The 13665-nt window shown below is 39.3% G+C and overlaps 1 protein-coding gene across 1 annotated transcript; it reads left to right on the top strand.

Moving 5' to 3' along the window:
* Positions 1–176: 176 nt before the first annotated feature.
* Positions 177–9766, top strand: LOC110000135 (mpv17-like protein 2). Its single transcript, XM_020655318.3, has 6 exons — positions 177–329; positions 1645–1869; positions 3089–3250; positions 3560–3636; positions 7377–7505; positions 8555–9766. The coding sequence occupies exons 2-6, from the start codon at positions 1680–1682 to the stop codon at positions 8651–8653; spliced, it is 657 nt and encodes a 218-aa protein (XP_020510974.1). The 5' UTR covers positions 177–329; positions 1645–1679; the 3' UTR covers positions 8654–9766.
* Positions 9767–13665: the final 3899 nt, after the last annotated feature.

Here is a 13665-nt window from a genome sequence, read left to right on the forward strand (position 1 = left end):
ACTACAGTCAGTGAGCACAGACTCACTATCGAGCCACAGGCAGACATTTGCCTCCCCCCCCTAAAAGAGGACAGACTCTACTCAGGTAAAAACAGAGCTGCACTTTATAACAATCTGTGTAGGTGTAGGCCTATATCAATCTCTCCTGCAGCCTGCAGACAAACCCTTCTCCCCTGTTCTGACACCTGTACCTCCACAGCAGCAGGCGGCGCTGACGTTCAATTGACTTTCTGTAAAACCGGTGTAGTGTCAAAGTTAAACATGTTCGCACAGTGTTTCCTTTGCTGCAACAACCGCGTTTCTCTTCTGTAATTGTGATAAGGAATCAGGTAAGTTATGTCAAAATATTTATAGCTCTATCTGAGACAGGAAAGTTTGGTTATGTTGGCGAAAGCTGTGATAGCCGGTTGGGGTCAGGTTAGGGTAAAGGGAAGTAGCACTGACATCGGTTTGTTGGATGTGTCATTGAATGGAGGGATCATTTATTTTCTGCTGTTTATTAAATGCACAGTAACCAGTTGACTCTAGCTTCATAGAGGCAGTCGAGCAATTAATCCTGACTGTAAAATCTCCAGGCTTTCGGCTACATAAGCGTCGTGTTCCCGGTGTTATGCCCAGAAATGCGTCCCAAGAAATTGCGTGCACCTCGCGGAAGTGCGGTACAAATCTGTGATGACAAACTGTATGAAGTTAATGCTCAATAAACGTTAAGTCTCCTTATTGTTTCGCAGACTCGGTAAATTATGCATTTTAATTCGCCTGGCAAACAGTGTTTCACTCTGAAGTGTCTGTAGAAGCGGGGGTTGGGCAACTGGCGGCCCGGGGGCCACACGCGGCCCCCCCATCAACCCTCAACGTGGCCCTCAGGTCAATTTTTACACATCAATGAATTGGAAACATGAAGAAAAAGTGACAAAATCTGCCATGAAATCATGAAAACCAGAAATATGTTCATGATAATATTTGATCACTGGTATATGTTGAGGTAAATTTGAGACATAATCGACTGTTATCGTTTTTGTATTCTACAATTTGGCCCTCTGGCAGTGGGAGTTTAATGAAGGTGGCCCCTTGCTGTGACCAAAGTTGCCCATCCCTGCTGTAGAGTAAATTTAAGGGTGGATATAACACGATCACTCTTTAAACTGTAACACCGGAGCTAGTGAGTGTATATGCAGCAGCATGACCCGGGATGAATTAATAACAACATTTTCTGTCTGAAAACCAGAGTAACTAAATTAACTACTGGTAAATAAGGTGTAATTACTCATTCCACAATGATCAGATGTAGTATAATGCCAAGCACCCTTTAGTTGTATTGACCAGGTCAGCTGGGATGACATGTTTTTTACAAGAACACAAAAAGAGTCTTCTTGGTTAAAATCTCTGAATGAAAATTTTACAACTAGGGTTTAAATGTCACCCAGTGTTTGTAATGTAACTTTTGTGACTAATTTCTTCTGTTTCCTATTGAAAAGTTATTTTATTACTGTTACCATCTATGACTCTGTCTCTCATTAAGTGTCTGATAAGTATTCAGCCATCCTGTATCATACACAGAGCAACTCTGAAGCTAAAGACCCAGCCTTAAAATGTACAGTGAATTACATACAACTATTACATACTGCTATTTTTGTCCTACAGATGACAGTACTCTCACTTGCAGTCCAAACATCATCATGCTTCCACCAGGGAGTAAAGAGTTTATGGTCCGGATACGGTTCTTCTGGCGTCCATTGTTCCAAGGCAGGAACCTACTGCTCACAAACACACTGAGTGCAGGAGGCATGCTGGCACTGGCAGACGTGCTGCAGCAGAGCCGGGAGACCCGCAAGGAGCCAGGCAGAGTCCGCAACTGGAAAAGGACAGGTGAGGAGGAGAGAGAAAGGAAGTAGAGACAGAGGAATGTCATTGTCAAGGTGCTGGTGCCTAGTCCGACTCAGGACTGAAGAACTGGTCTCAGGTCCAGTGAAGTTAGATGTAGGGAGGCATGCAGTGAATACTGAGCTGTTGTAAATGTAAATGTTTCTGTAAGAATCAGCACCATCTGCTGTAAAGAGAAACACATATCACAGCTCTTACAGCGAAGCAGTTAAGGTCACAGGACCTCAATGCAAGTGAGCTAATTATAGAATAAAATCCTTTATTTTCATTTAACAGTGTAAACGGATAAACTAAGTAACTATTCACCTGTGGTGCCAAAGCACTCATTGGCTTTACATGCCTCTCAATGTCCAAATGGAAATGTTATGTTTTGAATAATAGGATTTAGCATGATTCAACATTTGCTCAGACACTTGTCTTTTGGTAAGGAGCATTTAAGAGTATATATATATATATTTTTTTTTTTTAAATAAAGTTTTTTTTTTGTGATTTGCACCTTTGTGTGATAGTACCACTGAAGTGAGACAGGACATGTTGGGAGGAGAGAGTGGGGGAGGACATGCAGCATAGGGCCGATTTCAGATTTGAACCCACGGCCTCTGCAACGAGGACTATAGCCTCTGTACATGGAGTTTAAAGAAGTGAATCTGTACAGAATAGAGCTGTAATCAGAGGACATAAAAGTGTTACAATCGGAATCAGAATCGTTTTTTTAATGCCAAGTACATTTACACATACAAGGAATTTGTCTTGGTGTATTGGTGCTGAAACAGTTAATGGAAATAAAGCAAAAATAACAAGAACTTAAATAATAAAATATTAAAGCAATTACAATATATAATATTCAATTTAAAAAGAAACACAAATTGTGCAATGAAGGATCTGTACAGTTGACAATGAAGCAAATCTTACAGTGTATATAATAATAATATATATAATAATAATATATATATATATATATATATATATATATATATATATACAGTATATAGTGAATCAACACAAAGATTCAGTGGTTAGGTACAAAACAAAGTACAAACATCTAATGAAATAAGTAAAATAATTATAGAGGTGAGCGAGGTGCTGCTGACCAATATGTTCCAGTAGAATTCAAAAAATAATTATTTAGTATTTTAAAAGGATTTGTGCATGTTTCTTTTTTTTAAATGACGGGCTCATTAGTGTTCATCCTTTTTCCTCAAAGGTCACATGTTTCTGGTTGGCTGCTCCCTGGGTCCAATGATGCACTACTGGTACGGTTGGCTGGACAGAGTATATGTGGGCAACGCTCTGAAAACAGTCGGAAAGAAAGTGATGGTGGACCAGCTGATCGCCTCACCAACAATGGCGTTATGGTATTTTGTGGGTGAGAAGGATTTCATAATGTATTGTTAGTAAGAAGCCTGTTTTCTCCTACCATCGCTTAACACATTCACCTCTGAACTTCTGTCAGTGTGCTCGTTCAGAAGCAGTTTCTTTATGACACACACACACATAAGACTAGTGACGTGTCTAAAGAGTCAAAGGTCGAACTAAAAGACGTAATGGGTTAAGACAACAGACATCAGTTATATTCTAAGGGTCTGGCAATCCTCCAGCCTCTGACCTTATCTGAAGTTGTTTTTTATGGAACACACTTCTTAGCACATCTGACAGACAGCTCTGTTTATTGCAGGTATGGATGTCATGGAGGGACACACTTTACCTGAGGCGTGGGCGGAGTTTAAAGACAAGTTCTGGGAACTCTATAAGGCAAGTACACGTCTGTCAAACTCTGACCTGAAGATCAGTGCACATGTACTCACTTTGTTACACATTCATGTTCTGTTCATTCATCATTCTACCCGCGGACTACCGGTAAAGGTGGAGGGCTGGCGTCCGTTTTTAAATCCAGCTTCCACTGTCGTCAAACTCCGTGTAGCATCTTCTCCAGCTTTGAGCTGCAACTTTTTGAATTACATTTAATGTAGACGCGCGGAGAGAAAATGGAAAAAGGACAAACTTCATGTCTCCTTGGGGATTTAAATAGATTGTTTATCCGAATACCAGAGAGCCGTTAAATCTGCAAAAACACTTTTTATTTCCAATGTAGTTTCCAATAACAGCCATAGGCCCCAAGTCCTTTTTGACACTTTTAACCATCTTTTAAATCCATGTAACTCTCCTTGTGTTGTGCCATCACCCACTCTATACGAAACATTTCTTGCATTTTTCGTTGATAAAGTTTCTGCCATCAGGTCTCCACCTTCTCCCTCCATCTCAGATCCAGCTGTGTCTCCTCCATGCTCAGCTGTCTTTGAGCAGTTTGAGCCGGTGTCACTTTCTGTGTTATCTAAGGTGGTCCAACAAATGAGACCTTCACAATACCCTTTAGACCGTATTCCTCCCAGACTACTGAAAGACGTTTTTAACACTGTTTGGTCATTCATTTTAACTTTGATAAATACCTCTCTTGCCTCAGGCTGTGTTCCAACTGCTTTTAAACATGCTGTAGTACAGCCTCTTATCAAAAAACATAACCTTGACCCTTCTGTTCTCTCCAGCTTTAGACCCATTTCTAAGCTTCCTTTCCTGTCTAATTTAGTTTTAGAGAAAGTGGTTTTAGAGCAGCTTAAGTTGCACCTTGTTCTTAATGGCATTTCAGAAAAGTTTCAGTCTGGTTTTAAATCACGCCACAGCACTGAAACTGCACTTTTAAGAGTCTTTAATGATCTTCTTTTAACTGTTGATTCTTGGAACTCTGCTGTGCTGGTGCTGTTAGATTTGACTGCTGCCTTCAACAATGTTGATCACCAGATTATTTTATCTCGCCTCGAACTGTGTGTTGGCATTAAAGGTGATGTCCTAAATTGGTTTAGATCATACCTCACAGAGAGGACCTTTTCTGTTCATTTAGGCCATTACTCCTCAGCTGCGGCCCCACTAGCCTGTGGGGTCCCTCAAGGCTCCATTTTAGGCCCCATTCTTTTTTCTTTATATTTGCTTCCCCTGGGGTCTATATTTAAAAAGTACAACATTTCTTTCCATTGTTTTGCAGATGACTTGCAAGTCTACCTACCCTTAAAAACTAATAAAGAATCCTGGAATGACATGCTTAACTGTTTGAAAGATGTCAAATCCTGGATGGAACTAAACTTCCTGACTCTAAACAAAAACAAAACAGAAATAATTGTGTTTGACAAATCTGAACTCCTGGATGAGGTTGATAGTGTTCTCGGTCCCCTAGCCTCCTACAGCCGCCCTTCTGTAAAAAATCTGGGAGTTATTTTTGACAGCTGTTTTAAATTTAACAAACAGATCAGCTCAGTTGTGAAGACAAGCTTTTTTTCAAGTGCGTCTCCTGGCAAAGGTAAAGGCCTATCTCCCTCCACATGAATTTGAAAGAGTCATCCACATGTTCATAACCATAACCTCTCGTTTGGATTATTGTAATTCATTGTATTTTGGGGTTGACCAGTGTTTGCTTCGCTGCCTTCAGCTGGTTCAAAACGCAGCTGCACGTCTTCTGACAAGGAAGAGATGCTATGATCAATCAATCAATCAAACTTTACTTATACAGCACCTTTCAGACAAATTAAATTGCAGTTCAAAGTGCTTAACAAGAGTGCAGAAAAGTTATTGACAAAAAGTAGTTTATAAAATCATTGAGAAACCAATGCACACCAATAAGAATTAAAAATAAAATATATGTATAAAAATAAAATACGACACATAAAAGCAACAAGATATTAAAATAAATATATAAGAGGAAAATATTTAAACTTATAGTAGGATAAAAAGACAGTAATACAGTAATGTTAAGATTTGAATTGATATAAAACACTATATAAAAGCCAGACTGAATAAATGAGTTTTAAGACTGCGTTTAAAAATCTCGATATTCTGGGCTCCTCTCAGACCCTCAGGAAGGTCGTTCCACAGTCTCGGAGCGTAACAGCTGAAAGCAGCATCGCCAAAGGTTTTTGTCCTGCTCTGTGGAACAACTAAGAGAGAGGAACTGGAGGATCTGAGGGGCCGTACTGGTTCATAAGCTAAAATCATATCTGATAGGTAGTCTGGTGCAAGGCCATGTAATGCTTTATAAACTAATAAAAGAATTTAAAAATCAACACGAAAACTAACAGGCAGCCAGTGTAAAGATTTTAAAACAGGTGTGATGTGTGCTCTCCTTCTGGTCTTTGTCAGTACTCGTGCGGCAGAGTTTTGTAGTAGCTGAAGCCGATTTGTTGTGTTTTTTGGAAGACCAGAAAGGAGAGCGTTAGAATAGTCCAGCCTGCTAGTAATAAAAGCGTGCATTAGTCTCTCTGTTTGGCTCAGATGATCACATCACACCTGTTCTGGCTTCCCTTCACTGGCTTCCTGTTGGTTATAGGATCCAGTTTAAGATTTTATTATTTGTTATTAAATCCCTTAATGAGCTGGCACCAGAATATGTGTCCGAGTTGTTGCACCTTCATGCTCCAGTCAGAGCGATGCGGTCAACACACCAGATGCTCTTGGATGTTCCAAGGTGCAGGCTAAAAACCCGAGGTGACAGAGCTTTTGCTGTGGCTGCTCCCAATCTGTGGAAGAGTTTACCTGTTAATATAAGAACTGCTCAGTCCATCGACAACTTCAGATCTTTGCTTAAAACTCACCTCTTTGCTCTGGCTTTTTATACAACTTGAGCTTGACATTTTGAAATTTTATTCATGCTCCTATTTATTGTGTTTTTATTGTGCTTCATTCTATATGTTATTTTACATTGTGTTTTTTACGCTTGTACAGCACTTTGGTCAATCAAGGTTGTTTTAAATGTGCTATAGAAATAAAGATTGATTGATTGATATTATCCAGAGATGAGAAGTTAGCTGGTCAGCTAAGTTGCATATTTAGCTTTAACTTGCACTGAACTGAGGTCGCTATTATTGTAGAATTTAGTGCTTTTTAAGGCACAAGGATTCATTCAGCTTTTGAATGTGAATATCAGTCCAAACGTCATTTTGTGTTGCCAAGCTTTGTAATGTAGAAGATAAAGATACTGAAACACATCTTTGTTCTTTTTAGGACGACATCATTCGGTTATTTCCTGTTCCAAGAGCTCAAATGGCTTTTTTTCTCCAATAAAAAAATTAAGCAGACAAAACTAGTTAACACTGGGTGTAAATAACACACAGAGGTAAAGACACTACATAGCATTTAGACCAACAACCCAACACATACCAATAGACAGCACATCCCTTTTCACATTTAATCAACACTCCCTGTTTTCCTTACGCTTTACATCTTCCACTTACTAATTCCTTTAAAGGAGGTTTCATATTCCTTTACCCATCCTGGTTTTAATGCATCATCATGACATGTTGTCAGAAATCATCAGGTTACAGTGACAACTCTCTTAAACATCATCAATATTTCTCTTTGCGTTATATTCATGACTTTTCCTGGAGATGTTTGTTTTGCGTAATCTATCCAGGTTTGTTCATGCTAATGTGCGTTGTTCTTTCTAACAGGCGGACTGGTGTGTTTGGCCTGCTGCTCAGATGATCAACTTCTACTTCCTGTCGCCCAAATACCGAGTGTTGTACATGAACTTCATCACCTTAGGGTGGGACACGTACCTGTCCTACCTCAAACACAGAGTAAGTCAGTCACACAGGATTTTAAAGGAACATTCTGTGTTTTATCATCTTTTATTGGGGAATGTGTGGGTTTTAAAATAACTGATAATATGACCAGATTTCAAGCTTTTATCTGGTTGTGAAAAAGACTGACATTGATGTTGTTCTGAGCCACAAAAGCAAACAAGATCATCAGAAACAAGACTGACTATTTCTACCAAGTTATGTTTAATGCCTGAACAGCTGCTGGGGGGGAGATGTCAGGTGAGGTGATTAACAGCATGGTATAAAAACAGCCTTAGTTTACTTTTTCTACAGCTGTTAAAAACCAGCAGGATGAGATTTTCTGGTTAAAATGCTATTAATTACACATATACAGGTCTATATCCGCAAAGAGATAGGAGGTACTGCTTTGCCCACAGGGGGCCTTCAAGTCAACACAAACTGGAAGAATGTCACAAGCGCTTTAAGTTTCTGTGTTTTTAATATAATTAAAATGCAGAATGAAAGTCATTCATTTACAGACACATAGATATAATAGCTTGACCGAGAGCAGCATGTCCACCTAAAGCACTGGGTGCTGCCTTGCAGCAGGCTTTTGTAAAGCTGGCCAATCAGAAGAAAGTGTGCCTCTAGGGAGGCTGGACTTAAAGAGACAGCAGATCAAACAACTTGTTTTCCTAAACATAGGATGCAGTGGGCACTGTGTCGCTCTCAAACCATTTATTGTCTATGTGTTGCGCGGTGCACAAGATTATCTGCAGCCCGCTGAGCTGAGTGCAAGGTCGCGCTTGCTATTCTTGCACGCTGCGTGGAAGTTAAAATCTTTTCAACTTGGTGTCTCTCTTTCCCAAGCTCTAGTTTAAAAATCATCAGAGAGAGAGTTTGGGCGTACCAGATGTGTTTAAAAAAGCAGCAGAAATGTGCCTCATGCACCTTCTTTGCTAGTCACATTATGGGCTCTTCATATACACACCAAAACTCTCCACTACTCTACTTTCTCATAGTTAAAAATGATGAAGTGGTATTGGTTAAACTGATGTGTATTTTGGTTTCTGTTGTGTCCACAGATTGACAGCCCCCCAACTGCAGAGTCATCAGACAGCAGTGATGTTGATGCACAGCAAGAGGGGCTCCCAGAGTCCAAACCTCTGGAACAGAAATCGTAGAGATGGAGTCGGTGCTTGTTGGTAAAACTCAAGGACAAAGAAGTATCTGCTGGTTTATTTTGTTCATACTGATTGTTTGAGCTTTTTTGTGTGACTGTGTCTGTACTCAGAGGATTTGTGGATGATGAAGTAGAAGTGCTGGAACACTTTGCCTTCATGTCTGTAGAGTTTTAGTGTGTCTCCGTCCAGTGTGTTTGCTTAATTTCTGTTTGAATAATGTGCATTCAGGGATTAAAAGCTGTGTCACTGCCCATAATGATAAACCATCTGCTGGTAGTCATTTCCTTTTTAATACAACCTTGAGTTGCTAACTACTATCATTAACATGATGTTCAACAAACCACTGAATGGACGAATCATTTTAAAAATCTGTTGCCTATTTTGTGTTGGTGCGTCCAAAGATCAGCACTGTGCAAACTGTGACAGGGAGACATTCCTTTCAATCCTGTGCCATTGTTTGGTATCTGGTTTGACATGAAATAATAATAATAGAATAATTATATCATAGTAACCAGTATTAGCTTTGCCTTAATATGTAGAGGTTTGCTACAAGTGTTTGAATGCCAAATAATCTTTCTGCTCCTCTGAAATAACCACATGATTGTCATTTGTATTACATATAAGATCCTCTATATTTTTATCGTTTCAAACTGAATCCTGACGTGTGTTTACATTTTAATTTGTGACATGCTGCAGATGTGAAGTTGTTTTCAAAATGAAGTGTAACACTAGTGACTGTAATGTAACCTGTTATACTTTATATCTCAAGCAGCTTAGATTCTAAATTATGGCAAGTTAGATTATACATTTTATCCTGATGAAAAAAATATAATTCAATGGAGCAATATTTATATTTATCATAGTGCTGCTAATTAATGATGTAATACATTTTACATAAAAATTGTTCAGCAAAAATGTATGCAAGAGTTTTTACATTGAGCAAAGAACTTTAAAAGACGAGCATAAGCTCTATAAGGTCCTTATGGTTTTGTATGATGATTCAAATGTTTTTTTATGTTGAATTTCTCAAATGCATGGCACTTAAAAAAAGAAATGAAATACATTTCAAATGAAATGGTCTAAAAAAAAACAATAAATATGAGAGAGATTGTTTTCAAAGTGTGTGATGACTTTCTTTTATTGTGTTGTAGGAGACATTTAAAGATGCAACAGTGTCGTTCTTTGCCATCAATGTGACGACAGGGAGACGCTCTGGAGGCTTTTCTACGGTGTGCCTCAAGGGACAAAATAGCATGTGATTAATGGAGATAAAAAAATGATTGCATTAATTTCAGACCTTAATTAATTGTGATTAACTGGCTCGAACTGAAAGCATCAGATGACTATTTGCAGGGGATCAAACTATGTTAAGAATATGTTTGCTGTGAAGTGGGTGTTTAAGAAGTCTCGATATTTGTGTTTGATAAAATCAGATGAAGATCACTGCAGGTAAAGGACATAAAAAGGCTGTATATAGCATAATGTACTGTAAATAATTTAAAACTATAGTTGTGACATACAGTAAATTTAGCTCTCGACATTTCATGACCAACAATCAAACAAGAGCATTAGCTAGAAGATTTACTTTTTCTTATATGCATGTTTTTTTAAAGCCTTAGACTGCAGCCACCAGGGAGGTGTCAGGCAAGTGTTTTAGAGCACACTAAACTGAAGAGCCTTTTTATACATCACGAAGCCGAACAGTGAGAGATGATTGACATTTCAAGTGAAGCAAGACTATTTTTTAGTGTGAGTCCAAAATCACTACTTACACATGATATGAGGACAAGATGTACACCAGAGGTGTTGCTAAGAGGGGAAACATTTTTCACTTTTGCTGTTATTGAAGTGTGTGGCGCTCAGAGTATTGAATCAACATTTCAAAAAACTTTGAAGTTGACTTTATTGACTTCAACTTTTTCTGCCAAAAAAGGAGCAGGGAATTACAAAGTAACAGATGTTTAGTGAATTGCCTGAACAGTCTTAGTCCAGAAGTCACTGCACTGCACTGTTAAAAAACTTTAAACGCTGACGTTATGGCAAAATCTGCAGAAGGATGTTGCGTTTGCCGACTCCACCACAGGTATCTCCCTTGACACTCCCTGTAGACACCTCTGCAAGAGAGGAGGATATTTGGTTTCTATGGAAACAAAAATACATATTATATTGATAAGTTTGCATGCAAGGAGGAATTAAAGAAGGTTTCACAAGACTGACGTCATGTTTTTGGGGGTTTTAAAAAAAAAAGTATTTGGAATCACACATTCACAGACATTTGTACATATTGTTCATTTCATGGTTAGACAATAGAGTGATTTCTTTTCACATTTTTTGTAAATTTATACAGATCAAAATAAATCAAATAGAAAAAAAATAAGAAATAAAACATAAATCAAATAAAAAGACAAATTGTAAGACATGGGGTGATTTTCCATAGTATTGTTTTTACACATAATTAATGGTTCTACCTTAGTGTTTTTACAAATTCAGCTGTTGTAGTAGATTGATTGAAATACTTCATCAGGTTTGACACTGTTTATATTTTTTGAACACCATTTAAATTAAAAAAACTTGATTTACAGAGACTGGAATTGTAACATAAAAAAGTTCATATTCAGTCACACAGAACATACCGTCACATGAGGCAGAGGTACTCTCCTGATAAGCATCAAAACATGACAAACAGCAGATACCTTGAAGATTAGACATGAAGTCAAAGGGTCAAAGATCAGGCAGTAATAATGATTTCATGGTATTAAAATGCCACAGAGTGGCAGGATTAGGATTTGTATCAAGCCTAGAGATATTTGGAGATTGGTCACTGTCACAGGCAAAATAGTGTTGAGAGGTTAAACAGGCTCACGAGTACAGGTTTTAGTTCCTTATGTGAGTCCTTGCTGCGGGGCAACACAGTCTGCTAGAGGGCAACCAGTCTAGGCAGTGCGTAGGGTGGGAGGTTCTGAAGTACTGAGAGAGCTTTGCAGAGTATTTACTGATCACGTGAGAATAAAAAGGAGGAGACAGCCTATGTACCTATGACTTGGAGGCAGGTGTCCACTGAACTCTGAGGGTTATTCTTGAAAGTTTTGGACTAGATAGATAGATAGATAGATAGATAGATAGATAGATAGATACTTTATTGATCCAGAGGGAAATTCAAAGCATCCAGTAGCAGGTTACAAAAAACGTACATGACATGAAACATTTGTTACAAATGAACCACAAAAACCACAAAAACCACAAAAACCGACGCCCCCCTCCCATACATGTATATTAACCCGAAAAAAAGATTTAAAGAATACACCTAGATGAATCAAAATTAAACTGTGCAATTAAAAATAGACATAACCCGTGCAGGGATAAAAATATATGTGAAATTTAAATAAGAACCTATAAACAGTTGATGAAAAACTCTGTAATTAGACCTGAATATAAAAAATAAAAATAAAAAGTGTTGACCTTCTGAAGTTGTGTTGTTTATATATGTACAGCAATGTTTAAAAAGCAGATAGTGCAAAATTATCAAAAAACAGACATTAAATAACAGGCAGTGCAAACATTAAATTAAAGGTGCGATTTAAATAATTGAGGTAATCATTAAAGTGTCCAACTAGAGGCTGACTCTTGGGACAGCTGTGCAGATGGGAAATGGAAAAAGGAAGATTTAGTCCAAGTGTGTGCTTTCCCCCCTGCCATAACTGTGAGGTGTTGTACAGACGTGTGGCCAGGGGGGACAAAAGAGTTCTTGAGTCTGTCAGTGGAGCAGGACTGACTGCAGCCTCAGGTACCCATAGGCCTTGACTACCTCCTCGTGGACCCCCCGCGATGGAAACAGGTTGTAGATGTGGCTTGTTCCTTCAGAAGTCCACCACCATCTCCTTGGTCTTGGAGGTGTTCAGCTGCAGATGGTTTGAACTGCACCACGTCACAAAGTCCCCGACCAGGCTCCTGTACTCCTCCTCCTGTCCATCCCTGACACAACCAACTATCACAGTGTCATCCGAGTATTTCTGCATGTGGCAGAGCCCGGAGTTATACTAAAAGTCAGAGGTATACAGGGTGAACAAGACAGGGGAGAGCACGGTCCCCTGTGGTGCTCTGATGCTGCTGACCACAGTGTCAGATGTGCAGTCCTTCAGTCTGACGTACTGTGGTCTCTCTGTGAGGTAATCCGTGATCCATCTCACCAGGTGCGAGTCCACCCTCATCTCGGTCAGCTTGTCTCTCAGTAGGAGGGGGTGGATGGTATTAAAGGCGCTTGAGAAATCAAAGAACATGATTCTCTCTTGTGTAGTAGATAGAGGATGGCATCGTCCATGCCTGCCTTCGCCTGGTGAGCAAACTGCAGTGGATCCTGGGGCATGGTGGACCTGGGGTCTGAGGAGATGGAGCAGCAGCCGCTCAAAGGTCTTCATGACATGTCAGTGCAATTGGCCTGAAGTCGCCTGGCTCACTGTTTTTTTTTTTTTCTGGAGGATTTATTAATAGGGAAGTAAATATATTCCTCCTAAGCAGTTTAGCTTACTTGGTGGGTGACTTTGGCAAATGTATCCTTGTTCTTGGTGAGGTTCAGTTCAAAACAGCTTTGTTCCACTTTTACACAAACTCACTGACGACCCCCGTGGTCTTGTACAGAGCCTGAGCCCAAGCAAAGGAGGAGAGTATGATTACCGATGATGCTTCTGCAACCATCTGTATATGGGGTGAATAATTGCTGTGAGAGGAAAAAGCCATGGGGGGAGCTAGTGGATGTGTGCAGGAGGGCCTAACAATGTGCTTTTTTGTTTGTTTTATTTTGTTGTGTATGTTTATTCTAAAACCACTTTGTTAGAGGTGTGGCTGCAATGTCTCTCTCTATCAGTCTTCTCGAAGAGTGCTCATTTATTGGTTGTGTTAAGTAAGCTTTTGTAAATAACCCTGAAGGTCCTTCGCAGGGTCCAAAAGAATGTTCTTGTTGCCAGAGAGCTCCTTTCTCTTGCAGATGTCAGTGCTCTCTCTGAGGTCCAAACAGC

The sequence above is a fragment of the Labrus bergylta genome, chromosome 6, assembly GCF_963930695.1.
Source record: "Labrus bergylta chromosome 6, fLabBer1.1, whole genome shotgun sequence".
NCBI lineage: Eukaryota > Metazoa > Chordata > Actinopteri > Labriformes > Labridae > Labrus > Labrus bergylta.

Excerpts from the sequence above, each read along its gene's own strand:
- LOC110000135 (XM_020655318.3), top strand. The coding sequence starts at position 1,680 with ATGCTTCCACCAGGGAGTAAAGAGTTTATGGTCCGGATACGGTTCTTC. Across the intron at positions 3,637-7,376 it reads AGTTCTGGGAACTCTATAAG|GCGGACTGGTGTGTTTGGCC; the intron begins GCAAGTACACGT and ends TCTTTCTAACAG. Across the intron at positions 7,506-8,554 it reads TGTCCTACCTCAAACACAGA|ATTGACAGCCCCCCAACTGC; the intron begins GTAAGTCAGTCA and ends TTGTGTCCACAG.